The sequence below is a fragment of the Pleurodeles waltl genome, chromosome 2_2 (assembly GCF_031143425.1).
Source record: "Pleurodeles waltl isolate 20211129_DDA chromosome 2_2, aPleWal1.hap1.20221129, whole genome shotgun sequence".
In the NCBI taxonomy this organism is placed as follows: domain Eukaryota; kingdom Metazoa; phylum Chordata; class Amphibia; order Caudata; family Salamandridae; genus Pleurodeles; species Pleurodeles waltl.
The window spans coordinates 636,426,355-636,447,793 of NC_090439.1; the positions used below are offsets into that span (position 1 = coordinate 636,426,355).

General features: G+C 45.9%; 1 protein-coding gene across 3 annotated transcripts in view; it reads left to right on the forward strand.

Moving 5' to 3' along the window:
• Positions 1 to 21,439, forward strand: part of LOC138282505 (acyl-protein thioesterase 1) — a 558,768-nt gene that overhangs the window by 448,389 nt on the left and 88,940 nt on the right. For all 3 annotated transcript variants that reach the window (XM_069220173.1, XM_069220170.1, XM_069220171.1), the window contains one exon: positions 18,982 to 19,087. In XM_069220173.1, coding sequence (XP_069076274.1) covers positions 18,982 to 19,087 — 106 coding nt within the window. The remainder of the gene's footprint in view (positions 1 to 18,981; positions 19,088 to 21,439) is intronic.

Genomic DNA, 21,439 nt, shown 5'->3' on the forward strand with positions numbered 1-21,439 from the left:
AAACCTACAGTCTGGTTTTCCCAGGATTCCTGATTGTGTCCAATATCGTTATATTACAGAGCATCTTCACACCATGTGGTAAAGTCTCCTTCCTGGTCAGGGCATCTAAAACAGGTGGGTGTAGGCAACTTAAGGGATTCCAAAAGTTCTGTGGCCTGAGATGTACATAATGGAGACCGTGCAGTTGGGTGAGACTCAAGCATGCAGAGATTGCCAGGTTGCAAGGTGCCATACATGCTTCTCTCCTGTCTGTGTCCACTATGGTCCCAGTCACCCCTCCCATTGTGTTCTCAGCGACACCAGAAGATCTGGGGAATGATTCACCAGCGCTCTATAGATTTGGGAACTCCCATCACCCCCCTTCCTGTGGCATCTCTTCAAGAGACATACCTCCAGCGTGTTATATTCGGGTGGCCTTGGTAAGCACCTCCTGATGGTCCGACATGGCATGTGTCAATTGCATGTATTGGTAAAATTGGGACTTGTGCAAGCAGAATTCGGTTGGAGGTCTTCGTAGGGGCACACTCCTATATGTCCCTTACTTTTAATAAACTATTCAGTCCTACCCCTTGAAGCCCTTTAAATGCATCACCTGATACAGCCATCGGCCTGCCTGGAGAGGGGTCTCTGTCATCACTTGTCGGTCCTACCTAGTCCAGCTCGATGCCACCTGCCATGCTTGGAATACCACTATGGTTATTTCCAGGATCAAGCCAGGGATAGAATACTTGTGTTTATTGTGGCTGATCAGTGCTTTTTTTGTCCATGTAGACTAGGTCCTCCCACCCCTCATGCAGCCAATCTTTCACTGCCAAAATGTGTAGCCCAGTAGTAGAGGTGGACATCTGCAATGGCGAGTCCACCATCAAATATGAACTGTACACATTTACTGAAAGCAGTTCTGGGGCCCTGGTTTGCCTATAAGAACCTGCATATTTTCACCATCAGATTATAGAACCAATGCTGTGGGATAAGAAGGGGTAAGTTCTGGAGGATCAACATCCTCATCATAATCGGTGTTATGTGGCAGTTTAAACCATCTTTCCATGCCCTCCTGAGGATTGCAGGGAAGTGGTCGGAGGTTCAGGCACCAGGTTAACTCCGGTTCCCAGGACATATGCACCCCCAGTTATTGGAAGCTCAGGCGATGTACTGGAAGATCTGGCTGCCAGATCTCATCTTTATGCACCCCCCAGGAGGACCAGGACTGATTTGGTCAACTAACACGCAGGCCTGAGGCAGATTAAAAAGTCTCCAAGGAATGGCCTGTTAAAACTGTCTCGGCCATAAAGAGAAAGATCATGATACAGGGCAATCCGATCCTCTGTCAATATTCCCCAGGATTCCCAGCCCTGTGTGTCGCAGCACACCCACGCTGCCAACAGCTCTATAGCCAAGGTTAAGAGTCCCCCAGCAAACTGGAAACCTACAGGATAATGTTCCAAACACCCACACTTGGGCCTTAGAGCAGGTATGTAAGACCTGAACCAGGGGCAACATCCCACTTCAAACAGCACCTCTTCCAGAAATGCCCAAAGAATCAAAGTTTGCTGTTGTGTTTGACCAGACTGGTCCTGGGTTCTTACCAGGGTTAATGTCAGTAAGGACTTTGGGTACTTCCTCCAGTGTCAAGAGCTGTGTTAAATGGTCAGTTGGGAAATGGGTAAGTCTGCAATCAGCTGGAAGTCACCATCTCACTGCAGCCGGCTGCCTGCATCATAGTGGTATCCTTAATTGTTTGTGAAAACTGCAGTTATTGAGGAAGCCGTCTGTACCACCACTCTGTTATCATTAACAGTATGCAGGACCGCACCTGGACTCTGTATCTTTGATGGCTAACCAGGAGATGAGCTTACTTTACTTGCCATTCCCTGCAGCCCCCTCACCATGTTCATATGCTGTTCTAGTGGAGACAATCCAGAGTAGGTAGACCTCCAAAAGGCACAGCTGTTGCAGGGAGGCCCGCTCTAGCGCCACGTGACTCCTCACCTTCTCAGTCTGGTGAACTTGGTTACAACATTCAGGTATTTAGGTGGAGGGATGAAGGTCTGAAATTGAACGTTCTTTCCCTGTTCTTCGTCTCTAACATAGGGCAAGGTCATTCCCCTCTTCCCTCCCCCTCATGGCGTCCCAGGTGGCTCCACGATCACTTGATTAGTTTCAAAGAATGCTTTCAATTCTCAAAAAGGAAATTGGGCATCCAGTACGAACCCAGCATTGAGGCGCCACACAGGTCGCTTGTCATCAGGTACCAAAAGGAACTGCAAAAGAAGCATGATCTGATATACCCTTTGGTAAAATATGGGAGGATGTCGGTGGCTGGCAGGATCTGCGGTCAATACGAGAGAGTGAGCAGTGGAATGCTGATGCATTAGTGTAACCCTGGATCTGTGGGTTCCAGACCCTCAAGGCATTGCACCGCCCCAAACAGTTTGCCCAGGTAACCATCTCTTTCACGGTTTGTAACATCTTTCCGGGGTTTGAGTGAGTCGAAATGGTCCATGATATCATCCAGATTTCTCCCACTGATTGTTGTGCCAAGTGGCAGTATAACATAAATCCTTGGAGGGCTGTCATTGTGGATTTGAAAAGTGATTGGGGAATGTTAATGCTTAGCTGGCTGTAGAGGGTACCTTTTGGAAGCCCTCAAGATTCGCTTATCTCTCCCGAGTGTTGCAGAAGATTTGGGAGACCACCCTGAGCCTAGTCTTGTGTAACAGGATGGCTGTGCACCTGGATCCTCAAGAGTACCCTGCATGATAGGCTCAATCGTAGCCATATGTGTCCAGGAACGTCCTTTTGGTGCCAAGTAGATGAGTCTCTTGCAACATCAGGATTGCCGGTGCATGACCATGTGCAGATTGCATGATCGCCCCTCTCTTAATTCGATCAAGGAGACTGTTCATGTTTAAGTCATTACCTTAAAGTCATGCATAGCGGTTGAGATGGGGGGTTGGGGCGGGGGGGGGTCTCTGAACTCGCAATTCAAAAATACATCTTTTGGTGAAGTAGGTAATTGAACTGCGAGTTTGAAAATTCCACTTTTAGAAAGTGGGCAATTTCTTCCCTAACCATTCAGTGCCTCTGTCTGTCTTCTGAATACACATCTGGGTCAGGATGACAGTTGGGCTGTTTGTGGATTCACTCTAGACAGTAGACAAAGGGAGCTGAGGTGTACCCTGCATATCCTGATGAGTCTTCCTGGGCTAGAGTGATAAGAGGAGCTGACACGTACCCCTGAATAGGGCTGTGCCTGTCCTTACACAAAGCAGTCTCATACCCCCTGGAGTGTGTCTGCAGCTAGGGCAAGGAAAGGCAGGGTCTTGTACACTACAAAGACTTCTCTTTGAAGTTTGCCTACTTCAAAGTTAGAAATGGGTATAAGTACTGGACCTCTGACACCACATAGAACTGGACTGACGACGTTCTGCCTGGAAGAAGACCTGAATGCTGTAGGAGGGACTGCCACTCTGCCTGTTGCTTTGTTGTGCTGCTTCTGTCATGGGAGTGAAAGGACTGGACTTTGTTTTCTACATTCTGCTTTCCAAAGTTCTCCACGGGCTTGATCTGAGCTTGCCTCCTGTAAGAAGTCGTCTCGGGGCGTGCCTGCGCTGTAACTCTTGTCCCCGCTGAGTGCATGGGACGTGACCTACAATGCATGCCCGATGCCTTTGCAGCGCCTACCTCCACAGCATGAGTCAGGCATGTCTCTTACCACCCCCCACACCCCCCACCTTGTCATAAGGAACCTACACCTTGCCAACGCCACATCACATCCTCTGCAACCATATGGAGCCAAAGCCTCGTCTCCACTACCTAGTTGAAGGAACCAATGCCACACTGGCTCCCGCGATGCCTCACTTCCCGACTCTGTGCAACATCTTTGTTTCTGCACTGTAACCTAGGTCTATACGACTCCGTGGCCGACCAGGCTCCCTTGTTAGTGGTGCCAATGGACTCCATCAAGCAGTTTTGATAGCGCCAGTTGGAGCTAATGTTTTTTAAGTGCTATACTACTTTTAATCATTGCCAATTGTTATCTTTACTTGTGTATGTTGACTTCGTTGTTTTGGTCTTGCTATTGGCTATTTTTAGGGTCGAGTCTGCGACACATGCGTATCGCTAGCGAAACGCTTTAGGAATTAGAAAAGGGCTCGGAGCCCCGTCCACGTCGCGTCAGTGTCGTTGATTGGTTCGTGGGCTTGCCTGTTAGAATCTGCCTGCTTTCATTAGTGGAAGGCACGCATACGTCATGCCTTTTCCGGTGGTTAGCCCTCCTCTAAAGCAGCGACCAAGTACAGAAAACATGTGATGCTCGCTGTTTCCAGTCAGGTTTATGGACTACTTTTTCTCTATTTTTGCAGCCGATCTCGCTTGGCAGAAGTTGAGCGCTTTGCATAATACGGACTCTGTTACACAGTTAATTGCACTTTTTTCCGGTTACGTACATAATTGCACTTTTGCCGATAGGTTTCATTATGAGTGAACAGTAGCAGCGCGATCGCGCTGTTTTTTTCTTTTACCGTGGCAAGAAAAATCTGGTTGGGAGTTTACAACTGGTAATAGCTGTAACTCGTTTTTAATAGGTGTTAATTTACCACCACACCAGTACCGTGCAACTCCTAATCAGGCCCTTAGTGTTTTTTGTGGCACGTGCTCCTACAAATATTCCAGCACTGGGGGAACTTTGCGCTACATCAACTGCAAAACAAAATGCAAGCTGAAGCGCTTATTAGTGCCAGTGATGACCCCTCCTGCCCCATTTTCCTAATACTCTTCCCCTCCATGGACACCCCCAGCTGGTCCAACTCCTAAGAAGCCAGTTGCACGGTAGTCCAGCCGGTAGGAGAAAGCTACTGCTCTGGCACTAATGCAGACTTCTCCCTGAAGGCTTCTAGTGAAGACGCGATTCAGCGAACCCTAAAGCGCATTGCTAGGTTTGTGAATGTATTTGATCCTGTAGTTGACACTCATGCAACAAGCATTTACAATGCATCGGGTCTCGCGTTTGCTCGTGTTAGAGCTGATCGCATTGTAAACTCCTAACCCGACTTTTCACCTATCGGGCAAAAGTGCATTTATGCACGTAACCCGAAAAAGTGAAATCAAGTAGGTAAAGCGCTCGACTTCTGGCAAGCGAGATCGGGCTTGTAAATTAGTTTAAAAAAAAAAAAAAAGTCCACGAGCCTGATGGAAAACAGCGAGCCTCGCATGTTTTTTGTACTTGGTCGCTGCGCTCGAGGAGGGCTAGCCACCGGAAAAGGCATGACATATGCGTGCCTTCGACTAATGAAAGCAAGCCGATTTAATTAGGGAAGCCCACGAACCAATAAAAAGCACTGACGTGAAGTTGACCGGGCTCGGAGCCCTTTTCTAAATACATAAGAGTCTCCCTGCTATACGCATGCGCGAGCGCATGCAAAGCAGGCTCTACCCTAAAAAGAACGTTAGAGGCCAGCCGCGGTTGGGGCAGTCACTTCCGGGTCGTGAGGTGTGCACTTCCGAGGTGGCAGAGGCGGTGCTTTTCTATTCTGACCAGTTACATGCTTAGAAGTCTTTGTAGTTCTCCCAAAACTGCTCCCTGTTTGCCTGTAAATGCAAAGCTTTTCCCTGATCGGCTGCCCTTGATTTCCATATATCAAGAACGTTGTACTCCAGTTCAGGGCTTTAGTTTAGACAGAAGTCATTGTATACTTGGCCTGTCTGTGGTACGCGACAGGTATGTACGATAATAAGTCATGGTAAATGGCTATTCTATTATTCACCAATGTCCTCCCTTTTCTATTTGCACCCATATTGGACTCACACAAATTCCATCGGATGTTACCTTCCCTTTCACTCTCAGAATACAGAGAGTGATTCTGCCTCATGTCTTTTGTGTCGAAACGATTACACCAAACGATTTAGGAATGGGCCCATTTATAACAATAACATCACTTCAAATGTTAAGAGATGGAATATTAACACGTGTGTTCCTAAAAAAAAAAAAAAAAAAAGAAAAAAAAAAAAAGTTTTGAGACTATAGGCAACACACAGTGTGAAAGTGGTACAGGGCTGTATGGTGATGGTGCATATATCATGCCTACCTTTGCGCTCTTTTCATATATTATTTTCCAACCAATAAGCATCCTCGGGTCATGCTGTTCCCTAATTGCTGGGTGTCTTATAATATTTTAATGAGGTGCCCATCTGATGAAATAGTTTCATTTTCTATACCACACGTGCCCTTTGATTGCAAATGGACTGGTGTTGTTTCAGACTTATCTGTCAAGGGTTTCACTAGCTCTACCTTGCTTTTATTCAGAGCTACCGGAGTTATGCATTGAGAGGACCAAATTATACTGTGGAGTTGACTAAATTGCCCGGCAAGAAAAGGCTTCCAAGGCGGTACATTTTGTGATTACTATTCATAATTCTTTTTTCTTTTTGCTCATGTTAACACTGCCATAGCAAAGGGTTCACTTAGTATCAGTTTAATATCCAAATAGAGCTATAAGCCTACTGAAAGATCACCAGACACCTTTCACAAAGGGCCTTCTACTCTGTGGCAACATATGCCCATGCTTTTGTAGGGTTGCGCGCACAAGCGCTCCGTCCCTGTTGTAATCTCTCTTTGGGCTTTTAACCACGCCCATATCACGCCCATCACTTTCATTGGTTTGTGGGCTTGCCTTTTAAAATCTGATTCTTTTTATTAGTGAAAGGCATGCATAAGTCATGCCTTTTCTGGTGTTTAACCCTCCTCAAGCGCACCGGCCAACTACTGAAAACAAATCAGGCTCCATGTTTTCAGCCTGGTTTCTGCACTACTTTAACTTTTTATTTTCCATGCAGCACAATCGCACTTGTTTTTTTGGTTTTCAATTTCAGTGCGATCTCGCTCCTGGTGTGTGTTTTTTTTTTTTTTTTTTCTTTTTTCAATTATGTGGCAAGAAAAGTCCGGTTAGGAGTTTACAACATTAATAGCTCTAAGTCAAGCAAATGCGAGACCTGTTGCATTGCAAATGCTTGTTCTAAAGTGGTGTGGAATACTTTTGTGGTGGTTTCATTTTGTGTGTGTACAAATACCTTATGTAGGAAGTTGGCTCTGTATGTACTATTTCAAAGTAAGAAATAGCATGCACAAAGTCCAAGGGTTCCCCTTGGAGGTAAGATAGTGGCAAAAAGAGAAAATTCTAATGCTCTATTTTTGTAGTAGTGTGGTCGAGCTGTAGGCTTATCAGAGGTTAGTGTTAAGCATTTGTTGTACACACAGGCAATAAATGAGGAGCATACACTCGAAGACAATTCCAGGCCAATAGGTTTTTATATAGAAAAATATATTTTCTTATTTTATTTTATGAATCACAGGTTCAAGATTTACAAACAATACTTTAAATGAAAGGTATTTCATTCAGGTATCTTAGGAACTTTGAATTATCACAATAGCATGTACAGTTTTGGCAAAAATGGCAATAAGCTATTTTGAAAGTGGACACTGCAAAAATCAACAGTTCCTGGGGGAGGTAAGTAAATGTTATGTTCACAGGTAAGTACAACACTTACAGGGCTCAAAGTTGGGCCCAAGGTAGCCCACTGTTGGGGGTTCAAGGCAACCCCAAAGTTACCACACCAGCAGCTCAGGGCCGATCAGGTGCAGAGGTCAAAGTGGTGCCCAAAACACATAGGCTTCAATGGAAATAGGGGTGCCCTGGTTCCAGTCTGCCAGTCTACCCGCGACTTCGGCGGGCAGACCAGGGGGTTTTTGTAGGGCACGGGGGGGCACAAGCAGGCACAGAAAGTACACCCTCAGCGACACTGGGGTGGCCGGGTGCAGAGTGCAAACTGGGGGTGGGGGGGTGCTCCTCTGGGTAGCCACCACCTGGGCTAGGCAGAGGGTCGCCTGGGGGTCGCTCCTGTACTGGAGTTCGGTTCCTTCAGGTCCTGGGGGCTGCGGGTGCAGTGTGGTTTCCAGGCGTCGGGTTCCTTGAAGCAGGCAGTCGCGGTCAGGGGGAGCCTTTGGATTTCCTCTGCAGGCATCGCTGTGGGGGTTCAGGGGGGTCAACTCTGGCTACTTACAGGCTTGCAGTCGCCGGGGAGTCCTCCCTGTAGAGTTAGTTTTCCGCAGGTCGAGCCGGGGGCGTCTGGTGCAGAGTGGAAAGTCTCACGCTTACAGCAGGAAACGTGTGGTCTTTAAAAGTTGCTTCCTTGTTGCAAAGTTGCAAGTTTGTTGAACGGGGCCGCTGTTCTTGGGAGCTTCTTGATCCTTTTAGATGCAGGGTAGTCCTCTGAGGCTTCAGAGGTCGCTGGACCCTGTTGGATGCGTCGCAGTTTTTCTTGAAGTGGGGAGACAGGGCGGTAGGGCTGGGGCCAAAGCAGTTGGTGTCTCCGTCTTCTCCGCAGAGTGTCAGGTCCGCAATCGTTCTTCGTCTTCAGGTTGCAGGAATCTATCTTCCTCGGTTCTGGGAGCCCCTAAATACTCAATTTAGGGGTGTGTTTAGGTCTGGGAGAAAAGTAGCCAATGGCTACTAGCCCTGAGTGAGGCTACACCCTCTTTGTGCCTCCTCGCTGTCGGGAGGGGGGCACATCCTTAATTCTATTGGGGGAATCCTCCATCTGCAAGATGGAGGATTTCTAAAAGTCCGTCACCTCAGCTCAGGACACCTTAGGGGCTGTCCTGTCTGGCCAGTGACTCCTCCTTGTTTTTCTCATTATCTCCTCCGGCCTTGCCGCCAAAAGTGGGGCCGTGGCCAGAGGGGGCGGGCAACTCCACTAGCAGGAGTGCCCTGGGGTGCTGTAACAAAGGGGGTGAGCCTTTGAGGCTCACCGCCAGGTGTTACAGTTCAGGCTTTGTTACTAGCCACAGAGTGACAAAGGCACTCTCCCCATGTGGCCAGCAACATGTCTGGTGTGTGGCAGGCTGGAAAAACTAGTCCGCCCACACTGGCAGTCGGTATGTTTTCAGGGGGCATCTCTAAGATGCCCTCTGGGTGTATTTTTACAGTAAAGTGCACACTGGCATCAGTGTGCATTTATTGTGCTGAGAAGCTTGATACCAACCTTCACAGATTTCAATGCAGCCACTATGGTGCTGTGGAGTTCGCGTGTTTGACAGACTCCCAGACCATATACTCTTTTGGCTACCCTGCACTTACAATGTCTAAGGTTTTGCTTGGAGACTGTAGGGGCATAGTGCTCATGCACCTATGCCCTCACCTGTGGTATAGTGCACCCTGCCTTAGGGCTGTAAGGCCTGCTAGAGGGGTGACTTACCTATGCCACAGGCAGTGTGAGAGTGGCATGGAACCCTGAGGGGAGTGCCATGTTGACGTATTAATTTTCTCCCCACCAGCACACACAAGCTGGCAAGCAGTGTGTCTGTGCTGAGTGAGGGGTCTCTAGGGTGGCATAAGACATTCTGCAGCCCTTAGATACCTTCCCTGGCATCAGGGCCCTTGGTACCAGGGGTACCAGTTACAAGGTAGGGAGATGGACCACCTCAACAGTTTTGGATTTTCAACTTTCATTTGCATTAGCCACCTGAGAGGTCTGTGGTCAGTTTGAACTACAAAGTGAGTACCAAAGAGGTATGGTCTCAGCTTCTTCAGAGACCACACCACAGCAAAGGCCTCCCTCTCAATGGCACTCCAACGCTGCTCCCTGGGGAGTAACCTCCTGCTAATGAGAGCAGCAGGCTGGTCAAGGCCATCATCATTTGTTTGGGACAAAACTGCCCCTATCCCATGTTCAGAGGCATCAGTCTGCACAATGAACTGCTTGGAGTAATCTGGAGTTTTATGAACTGGTGTTGTGCACATAGCTTGTTTCAGGGTGTCAAAGGCCTGTTGGCATTCTATGGTCCAGTTTACCTTCTTGGGCATTTTCTTAGAGGTAAGTTCTGTGAGGTGTGTCACTATTGATTCATATCCCTTCACAAACCTCCTGTAGTTGCCAGTCAAGCCAAGGAATGCCCTGACTTTAGTCTGGGTTTTTGGAGCTACCCAGTCCAGAATAGTCTGGATCTTGGGTTGGAGTGGCTGAACTTGGCCTCCACCTACAAGGTGTCCCAAGTAAACGACAGTTCCCTGCCCGATCTGACATTTGGATGCCTTGATATAGAGGCCTGCTGCTTGCAGGGCCTGCAAAACTTTCAGGTGGACCAGGTGATCCTGCCAGCTGGAGCTAAAGACAGCAACATCGTCAAGATAAGCTGCACTAAAGGACTCCAAGCCAGCAAGGACTTGATTCACCAACCTTTGGAAGGTGGCAGGGGCATTCTTTAAGCCAAAGGGCATTACAGTAAACTGATAATGCCCATCAGGTGTGGAGAATGCTGTCTTTTCTTTTGCTCCTGGTGCCATTTTGATTTGCCAGTCCCTGCTGTCAAGTCAAAGGTACCTCAGTATCTGGCAGCACCCAATTTATCAATTAATTCATCTGCCCTTGGAATGGGATGGGCATCTGTCTTGGTGACAGAATTAAGTCTTCTGTAGTCCACACAAAACCTCATCTCTCTCTTACCAACTTTTGTGTGAGGTTTGGGGACTAAGACCACTGGGCTAGCCCAGGGACTGTCAGAGTGCTGAATGACTCCCAACTCCAGCATCTTCTGGACTTCCACCTTGATGCTTTCCTTAACTTGGTCAGACTGTCTGAAATTTTTGTTTTTGACAGGCATGCTGTCTCCTGTGTCCACATAATGGGTACACACCTTGTGTCTGACCAGGGGTTAGGGAAAAGAGCTCAGCAAACTGTTGTAAGACTTTCCTACAGTCAGCTTGCTGTTGGCCAGAGAGGGTGTCTGAATAGATCACTCCATCTACTGAGCCATCTTTAGGGTCTGTGGAGAGGAGGTCGGGGAGAGGTTCACTCTCAGCTTCCTGGTCCTCATCTGTAACCATTAACATGTTTACATCTGCCCTGTCATGAAAGAGATTTAGGCGGTTCACATGGATCTCCCTTTTGGGGGTCCTGCTAGTGCCTACGTCTACTAGGTAGGTGACCTGACTCTTTCTCTCTAGCACTGGGTAAGGGCCACTCCATCTGTCCTGAAGTGCCCTGGGAGCCACAGGCTCCAGAACCCAGACTTTCTGCCCTGGCTGAAACTCAACCATAGCAGCCTTTTGGTCATACCACATCTTCTGGAGTTGTTGGCTGGCCTCAAGGTTTTTACTTGCCTTTTCCATGTACTCTGCCATCCTGGAACGTAGGCCTAGTACACAGTCCACTATATCTTGCTTAGGCTCCTGGAGAGGTCTCTCCCAGCCTTCTTTAACAAGAGCTAGTGGTCCTCTTATAGGATGGCCAAACAGAAGTTCAAAGGTGGAAAACCCTACTCCTTTCTGAGGCACCTCTCTGTAGGCGAAAAGCAGACGTGGCAAGAGGACATCCCATCACCTTTTGAGTTTTTCAGGGAGCCCCATGATCATGCCCTTCAATGTCTTGTTGAATCTTTCCACAAGACCATTGGTTTGTGGATGGTATGGTGTGGTGAATTTGTAAGTCACGCCACACTCATTCCACATACATTTCAGGTATGCTGACATGAAGTTGGTACCCCTGTCAGACACCACCTCCTTAGGAAATCCCACTCTGGTAAAGATACCAATGAGTGCTTTGGCTACTGCAGGGGCAGTAGTAGACCTAAGGGGAATTGCTTCAGGGTACCTAGTGGCATGATCCACTACCACTAGGATATACTGATTCCCTGAGGCTGTGGGAGGTTCAAGTGAACCCACTATGTCCACTCCTACTCTTTCAAAGGGGACCCCCCACCACTGGAAGTGGAATGAGGGGGGCCTTTGGATGGCCACCTGTCTTACCACTGGCTTCACAGGGGGCACAAAACCCCTTTACCTTCTGGGACATGTTGGGCCAATAGAAATGGTTGACTAACCTCTCCCAAGTCTTGGTTTGTCCCAAATGCCCAGCAAGTGGAATATCATGGGCTAAGGTCCGAATGAACTCCCCAAACTCCTGAGGCACTACCACTCTCCTAGTGGCACCAGGTTTGGGATCTCTTGCCTCAGTGTTGAGGAGTCAATCTTCCCAATAGACCCTATGTATTCCAGTGATTTTGTCTTTTGTTTCCTCAGCAGCTTGCTGCCTGAGGCCTTCAAGAGAGGGACAGGTTTCTTGCCCCTTACACAGCTGTTCCCTTGTGGGTCCCCCTGGGCCTAAGAGTTCAACCTGATAAGGTTCCAACTCCATAGGCTCAGTTCCCTCAAAGGGCAGAACTTCTTCCTGGGAAGAGAGGTTCTTTTTCTTTTACTGTGTTGAAGCTGGTTCCCGAGTCTTCTTTCCTTTTCTCTTGGAGGGTTGGGACATTATTCCAGGCTCCAACACCACTTTTTCACCCTGAGCCTTGCACTGTGCCCTTGTCTTGACACACACCAGTTCTGGGATACCCAGCATGGCTGTATGGGTTTTGAGTTCTACCTCAGCCCATGCTGAGGACTCCAGGTCGTTTCCAAGCTAACAGTCTACTGGGATAGCAGAGGAGACTACCACCTGTTTCAGGCCAGTGACCCCTCCCCATTCTAAAGTTACCATAGCCATGGGATGTACTTTAGTCTGATTGTCCGAGTTGGTGACTGCATACGTTTGTCCAGTCAGGTATTGACCAGGGGAAACCAGTTTGTCTGTCACCATTGTGACACTGGCACCTGTATCCCTCAGACCTTCTACACTAGTCCCATTAATCAAGAGTTGCTGCCTGTATTTTTGCATATTAGGGGGCCAGGCAGCAAGTGTGGCTAAGTCCACCCCACTCTCAGAAACTAATGTAGCTTCAGTGTGAACCCTGATTTGCTCTGGGCACACTGTTGATCCCACCTGGAGACTGGCTATTCCAGTGCTAACTGGAGTAGTAGTTGAAGTGGAACCTTTCTTGGGACAGGCCTGGTCTCCAGTTTGGTGTCCCTGCTGATTACAGCTACGACACCAGGCCTTTTTGGGATCAAAGTTTTTACCCTTGTACCCAAAATTGGATTGTGAAGAGGCTTTGGACCCTCCCTCCTGAGCAGGTTTTTGGGGCCCTGTAGAAGACTCTTTACTTTTACCCTTGGATGTCTCAACACTCTTCCCCCTGGGGAGTCTTTGTGACCCCTTTCTTTTGGTTACCCCCTGTGGAAGCCTTGGTCACCCTAGTCTTGACCCAATGGTCTGCCTTCTTTCTCACCTCTTGGGGAAAAATTAGACCTAGGTCTACCAGATGCTGATGCAGTTTATCGTTGAGACAATTACTTAAAAGGTGTTCTTTCATAAAAAGATTGTACAGCCCATCATAATAATTTACACCACTGCCATTAATCCAACCATCCAGTGTTTTCACTGAGTAGTCTACAAAATCAACCCAGGTCTGGCTCAAGGCTTTTTGAGCCCCCCTGAACCTAATCCTGTACTCCTCAGTTGAGAATCCAAAGCCCTCAATAAGGGGAACCCTTCATGAGGTCATAAGATTCTACATCTTTTCCAGAGAGTGTGAGGAGTCTATCGCTACACTTTCCAGTGAACATTTCCCAAAGGAGAGCACCCCAGTGAGATCTGTTTACTTTTCTGGTTGCACAAGCCCTCTCAAAAGCTGTGAACCATTTGGTGATGTCATCACCATCTTCATAATTAGTTACAATCCCTTTGGGGATTTTTAGCATGTCAGGTGTATCTCTGACCCTATTTAAGTTGCTGCCACCATTGATGGGAGCTAAGCCCATCTCTTGTCTTTCCCTTTCTATGGCTAGGAGCTGTCTCTCCAAAGCCAATCTTTTGGCCATCCTGGCTAACAGGAGGTCATCTTCATTGAGGCTGCCCTCAATGCTTCCAGAGCTGTTGGACTCCCCTGTGGGAGAAGCAACAACTCTGACTATCACTTGTGGAGCCAGAGTTGGAGGAACCCTGGTCTCCCTAACTAGGAGTGGAGGGGGAAAATTCTACTCCACATCACTAGTTTCCCCCTCTGTAAGGGTATCTTCAGAGGGTTTGTCTCTAGCAAACTCTGCCAAGAGATCCTGGAGCTGTGCTTTGGTAGGGTTTGATCCAGTTTTTATCTTTTTGACTCTGCAGAGAGTCCTTAACTCTGACATCCTAAGATGCAGGTAAGGGGTGAGGTTGAGCTCCACCACCATCTCTTCTGCAGTAGACATTATTTCTCTAAAAGTTGGGATACTTTTTAAGAATCTAAAACTATCTCTAGAACTTAATCCAAACTTTTACAAACTTTTAAACTCTAAAAGAAATGCTAACAGGGACTAATACAAGTCCCTAGCAGGACTTTTAAAGAATTAGAAAAATAGCTAAAATTTCAAAAATCCGTTTCTAATGACAGTTTTTGGACTTTAGTCGTGTGATCAGGTATTGGCTGAGTAGTCCAGCAAATGAAAAGTCTTATATCCCACCGCTGCCACCAATGTAGGAAGTTGGCTCTGTATGTACTATTTCAAAGTAAGAAATAGCATGCACAGAGTCCAAGGGTTCCCATTAGAGGGAAGATAGTGGGAAAAAGAGAATTCTAATGCTCTATTTTTGTGGTAGTGTGGTTGAGCAGTAGGCTTGTCAGAGGGTAGTGTTAAGCATTTGTTGTACACACAGGCAATAAATGAGGAGCACACACTCTGACAATTCCAGGCCAATAGGTTTTTATATAGAAAAATATATTTTCTTATTTTATTTTAAGAACCACAGGTTCATGATTTACAAACAATACTTTAAATGAAAGATGTTCCACTCCGGTATCTTAGGAACTTTGAATTATCACAATAGCATGTACAGTTTTGGCAAAATGGCAATAAGCTATTTTGAAAGTGGACACAGTGCAAAAATCAACAGTTCCAGTGGGAGGTAAGTAAATGTTAGGTTCACAGGTAAGTACAACACTTACAGGGTTCAAAGTTGGGACCAAGGTATCCCACCATTGGTGGTTCAAGGCAACCACAAAGTTACCACACCAGCAGCTCAGGGCCGGTTAGGTGCAGAGGTCAAAGTGGTCCCCATAACACATAGGCTTCAATGGAAATAGGGGTGTCCCGGTTATAGTCTGCCAGCAGGTAAGTCCCCGTGACTTCAGAGGGCAGACCAGGGGGGTTTCGTCGGGCACCGGGTTGGGGGGGCACAAGCAGGCACAGAAAGTACACCCTCAGCGACACTGGGGCGGCCGGGTGCAGAGTGCAAACAGGCGTTGGGTTTTCAATAGGATTCAATGGGGAGACCCGGGGGTCTCTTCAACGATGCAGGCAGGCACGGGGGCTCCTCGGGGTAGCCACCACCTGGGCTAGGCTGGGGGTCGCTCCTGTACTGGAGTTTGGTTCCTTCAGGTCCTGGGGGCTGCGGGTGCAGTGTGGTTTCCAGGCGTCTGGTGCCTTGAAGCAGGCTGTCGCAGTCAGGGGGAGCTTCTGGATTTCCTCTGCAGGCGTCGCTGTGGGGGATCAGAGGGGTCACCTCTGGCTACTTACGGGCTCGCAGTCGCCGGGGAGTCCTCTCTGTAGAGTTAGTTTTCTGCAGGTCGAGCCGGGGGCGTCGGGTGCAGAGTGGAAAGTCTCACGCTTCCGGCGGGAAACGTGTGGTCTTTAAAAGTTGCTTCTTTGTTGCAAAGTTGCAGGTTTGTTGAACAGGGCCACTGTTCTCGGAGTTTCTTGGTCCTTTAAGATGCAGGGTAGTCTTCTTCAGAGGTCGCTGGAACCTGTGGGATGCGTTGCTGTTGCAGTTTTTCTTGAAGTGGGGAGACAGGCCGGTAGGGCTGGGGCCAAAGCAGTTGGTGTCTGTCTTTTCAGCAGGGCTTCAGGTCAGCAGTCGTTCTTCGTCTTCAGGTTGCAGGAATCTATCTTCCTCGGTTCTGGGAGCCCCTAAATATTCAATTTAGGGGTGTGTTTAGGTCTAGGAGGTTAGTAGCCAATGGCTACTAGCCCTGAGTGAGGCTACACCCTCATTGTACCTCCTCGCTGTGGGGAGGGGGACACATCCTTAATTCTATTGGGGGAATCCTCCATCTGCAAGATGGAGGATTTCTAAAAGTCAGTCACCTCAGCTCAGGACACCTTAGGGGCTGTCCTGACTGGGGAGTGGTGGCTCCTTGTTTTTCTCATTATCTCCTCCAGCCTTGCCGCCAAAAGTGGGGGCCGTGGCCGAAGGGGCGAGCATCTCCACTAGCTGGGATGCCCTGTGGCGCTGTAACAAAGGGGGTGAGCCTTTGAGGCTCACCGCCAGGTGTTAAAGTTCTTGCAGGGGGAGGTGAGTAACAACCCTTACCTCCTAAGTCTAAAGATAGGCCGAAACGCATCGACCCATTGTATGCGAGACTGAGGGCTTACAAGTCAATGTATTGAGAAATGAGATATGCACCATACAATACTGTTTGCAATAAATAGATGGGTATTTGACAGCCGGGTGCAGCTTAGGTCCTCAGCCATTGTTTTTCAGTGGATCACAACTTGATTTTCTTGATAGTGACCACAAGATAAAGAATGAACGAGGGCACAACCCTCTTTTGTGATACCGCCATGACTCAGAGTTGGTTTCTTGTTAATATTGTTTGTAATGTTATGTAAAAAAAAAAAAATCTTTTTTTTTGTGTTAATATTTATTGTATGTTTACCGAATAATCATTGCTCACCTTTACTAACAAAATGATTTAAATAAATAAGGGAAAGAAATTGTCCCCAGAGATCAGGATTCATCACTGATGTCTTTAAATCTATGATTCTATTTGTCCCTTCCTGCAATTTTTTTGTGTTCATGATATTGTGAATGGCGATAGGCGGATCTGCAGATTAAGAATGCCTGTTGCGCATTACCTGGTAGCAAGAAAACCAAAACTCCCACTTTTCTCAGACCAAGCTCTAACCACCCACCCAGCTATAACCCCCGTTGTCCGCCTCCTGCCTTCCTGAACAAACTGTGCTACAATACCACAGTTTGTCACGCAGCAGACTAACTGAAAAGGTCTCCTCCCTTCAACCCCTCCTTGTACATACCCTACTACTTTCCAGATCTTTCCTACCCACCCCCTGCCATGGTGCTTGCCAAATTTGCATGTCCTTTCCTAAAGTACCCTTTCCCTCACTTTGGATTTACATGTAGCTAAAAAGCAATTGGGAGAGGCCCCACTACTTCTGCTGGGCTTGTAGGTGGCAGAGGCCTTCACGCCAGGACCATTTGAACAGCATTAAAAAGGCTTAGTGCTTTTTGCAGCATGAAGTGGGTGGCTGAAAGGCACAGAAGCTTACAACTCCTATTTGCTTTTTAAAATGTTTTTAATGTGATTGCAATGCATTGCCCACACTAGGCTTTACAAAACGGGCAAGAGGGCAGGTAGCTTGTATACATACTGCTTTTTTAATCTGTTTGAGTTCAGCAGTTGTTGTTTCAAACTTCTGCATTTTGGAAGGACAAGTGTCTTCCCTCTATCCTAGTAGCTCCAGATTTCAGAAGGGGAGGAGGCGTGTACTTATTAAACAAGATCCAATAAATGCCCACCATTGCTGGCAGAAAACTTATCAAAGGCTAGAAGTCCTGATGTGTACAGGACAAGGTAGTACCAAACCCAAGCGAGCAGCACCATTCTGTAACAGCTGCATATGCCACAGCATGCAGTTTACAAGACCCAGGTATACAACATGCCCATAATGTAGCTCCAACGAGAGGAGCGCTTGGCCAGGCAATTTACTAGAGGAAACCAGTAGTGTAGACAGAATCATAATATAGGACTTAAAGCTGAGTCGCGTGAATCTAAGAGTTTGGTGATCAGGGTATTACAGAAAGGTATTGAAATTCATGGTATGAAGTAGTTTAACAGGGTCCGGTGGTATATCGAGCGAATGGGGCCACCAGGACTCATACCAGATGGAATTTGACCCACCAAACACCACTGTCTCCTCATAATTTTATAAAAGATGGTTATTACACATCCAAGATGTGCCATTCTGTGGATAGTCTTTAAAAGATTGTTGACATTGAGATAAGTCCAAGTGGGCCTGAATGATAAACACCAGCAGTGCATTATTAGCATATGCAAAATTGTAAAAAGCTGCGATTCTCGGACAAGATGAGTTGGCGACTCAGTGAAGTCTAAAACATGTTAAAAAGTGCCAATACTCAAGTGAGTCCTCTGGTTAGGAGTTGAAAGGTAGGACTATATGTTATCCATCTCCTTAGATGAAAGAGAGTCAGGGGTAGGCACAGTGTCTCACGGGAGACTGTAAAAAGTCATAGTTTATTTTAAAAAATTAATATATATAGAGATGTATAAAGTCCGGCACCAAAACTCGTGGGATTGATCATTGCTACTAGTGTTAATTGAAATCGGCTGGCGATATAGTGTAATGGAATCCGACAAAGTTTTACTTAATAAGGGAAAACCGTTGCTTTTCCAAGAAGCAAGGACATCCGCAGGACAAGCAGTTAGTGTGGGTGCCAAAATATTAGCTGTGGGTTCAAAGATGTTTTTTGTTACACTCATCGACAGGGCATACACCTATAGTAGTCTAGACTTAATGAAATCTGTTGATTCCGGTTTAAAGTGAGTTAGTGTGGGTAGGTAAAAATCAATGGCATAAAAATATATACTATCTAGAATTGGAAAGGACTTGCAGTTGGCCTTTATTTTCGGTACAAAGAACGATGAGTTTGTCACGACTTCAGTGAACTGTTTCCCTGAAATGAACAGCCCACGGCAGAAAGACAATTATGGCATTAGGTTTTGAACTCTAACAGGCAGAAACAAACATAAGAGCATGTTACTTCACAGAGCTATAGTTGCTTTTGAAAGTAACCTAAATTAATTTGCTTTTGTGTCTTGTGGCAGTAGAACAAACTCTTATTCTTGCTTATTGGTGTTGTAATTTCTCACTACAGATTCAACATTATTCTACTTATCATCCAGTATACACTTGCTCTTAACGGAGGGAGGGCGGGGTAGATATCAGTGTTAAATGTGTACTGTTTTAAAGGGTTCTATCCCTTGAAACCTGGAGTCAAAATCTCTTCAGCAAAACTGTTTCTTCTCTGTTGCAGTCAACAAGAATAGGAATGTCTGTGAATGCAATCCGTAAGCAAAGTACAGATGAAGAAGTTACATCCTTGGCAAAGTCTCTTATAAAATCCTGGAAGAAACTATTAGGTAAAACAGCAATGTGTGATTTCTTTGAGATGAGCTTTCTGAAATGTGGGATGAATTTATGCAGGATTTTATTTTACCACGTTTGTGACGGGGATCTATTTAATTAAAACGTAAGCTATGCTTCTAATGGTGCATAATTTATAAGGGTAATCCCTTTGTATATTTATTGATGAGTGCATGTAAAAGTGATTCAACAGGCAAGCATTTAAATGCATTGTTACTTTTTTCACTCCATCAGCAGTGGTAACACAGCATATCAATACCAGAACATTCACATATATTCTTTATGCATTCTGGCTTTCAGATGTTTGATTTTAATGTAACCATCATTAACCAGTATCTGTGATTATTGTATTGTGCGCTCATTGACCGAGTTCTTTCCCGCTAAAGCAATTATAGCATGGCTTACCTGGAGTAAGCAGGTATTTCTCCAATTATGCCGTTCCATGGTAATAGCATTCAGAATTTAGCCTTTGCACTAGTGTAGTACATCTGTCAGTCTGCATTTATTAGTGCACATTTTTCTGCTAGCATGATTATGGAGGCCATGTATATTTTCACTTTTATTAAAATGAATCTTGGCAGAGTTGTCCACCTTGTTAGCTAGTTATCACATTTGCCAACACAGTGTTATTGAAAAAATGACAAAATTGTGTTCTTAAGTTATGCTTTGTTGGTCTGTACGCACGATCTACCATCCCTTCTTATGATACCTCGACCCCATTCAACCTCCCACCAACTCAATGCCCTACGTTTCAAAATATTGTCTTGTAGCCACCATAGTAGAATCTTAATATTTCGGAACCCGACGTATTTTGACCTAAAAGTGGGATGCCATAAAAACCAAGACAGCAAGATTGTATGGGTGCCAAAATGTTAGATGTTAATTTAAAGTTTTTTTTTTGCTAGACGCTCATCCACAGAATCAGTGAGTTAGTGATAGAGGACTCAGTGGGTAGGTCAAAATCAATGGCATAAAAATCGGATAGCTATTATAGAAGTCTGGCTAACTATCCAGCACAGAAAGCAGCACAGCAATAGTTGAAAAGCAGTGGGTTTTCCATCCTATGAAGTAAGGTCCCTTAAAACCAGACATTGTCTTTAGCTTTTTCGGATTTAAGAGTCTTTAGAAGATCAGTTTTAAAAATATTCAGTAATTTCCATCTATTCTCAGCAATTACTTGATTTATTTTAGCTATTTGATAATAGCCATATAATAAACAGAAATAGGAAGTAATGCGTTGCGTTTAATTTCAACATATAATCCGAAAGACTGAACCCTACTAGGTGAAAGGAGTTCATAAGTGCATAATACATAGGTTTATGTTCTAAAGTTCACGTTCCTAGACAAATTTTGATTCTTTTATTAGGCTCTTCAGAGCCTATGTACAGTAGAAACCTATTTTAGGTAAATGAGGTGTGAATCTCAAATCGCTGCATGCAGTTGGGTCTTCAGCCGTTGCTGCTTTGGACTAGAACAGACCCAACGAAAAAGGTTGCATGCTGATTCCACAGGGCCAATATCCATAAAACCAAATGAGGCATGTTGACAGTATTTGAAACATAAGTTTGGAGGCAAGCAATAAAGTGAAAGGAGAAATCGTCTTAGCACGAGTGATTTTATTTATTTTTAATTTTTATTTTTTTTCCTCTCCCAGCTTGTAAAGCGACCAGGTTAAGATTGTTCTTAATGTTTCCTCTGTAATTCCATCTAAAATGGCCGACAATCTGAACTGGCTAACAAAATTAAAACCACAAATCCGGTTTATAAACACTAAAGGCATGCTTCGTTTCTTAGAATGGTGTATTTATCGATCTGAAAATGATGTTCAAGCATTGCTCTAGAGTATCTATGCCTCGTCGAAAACATAGTGTGTGTAATGTTAATTTTCTATTTACCCAGTTCTGCAGCCTTGACAGTAGTAACCTGCTGTGTAGTTGTGCATCAGACCAGTCAGGCTTAATCAAAGACCAAGTAAGAAGCATTTAGAAGTACCGAAAACTGTAGTTAAGTAAAACGTGACACAATAAAATTCCAACAATTTATACGAATGGAGTGTATTTTTTCTCTTAAATTAAATAACCAAAATTATCACAATATATCATGAGGAACCATATATTATTTTTAAGTCCAATAACTCTTTTTAATCGGCCTACCATTTTTTGGGAGTCCGAGGTCGAGTACGAGTACCACTTCTCTGTTGGACTGGCCACAATGCTCACAGGGACCACATAAGTCCAGGGAGACAGTTACCTGCCTGGTTCAGCAGCCTCACTGAAGATTTTACCGGGATCACTTTTCCAGCAAAGAAGTGGTCATTATGCTGGGAATGGAGAACTCGGAGAAGATTC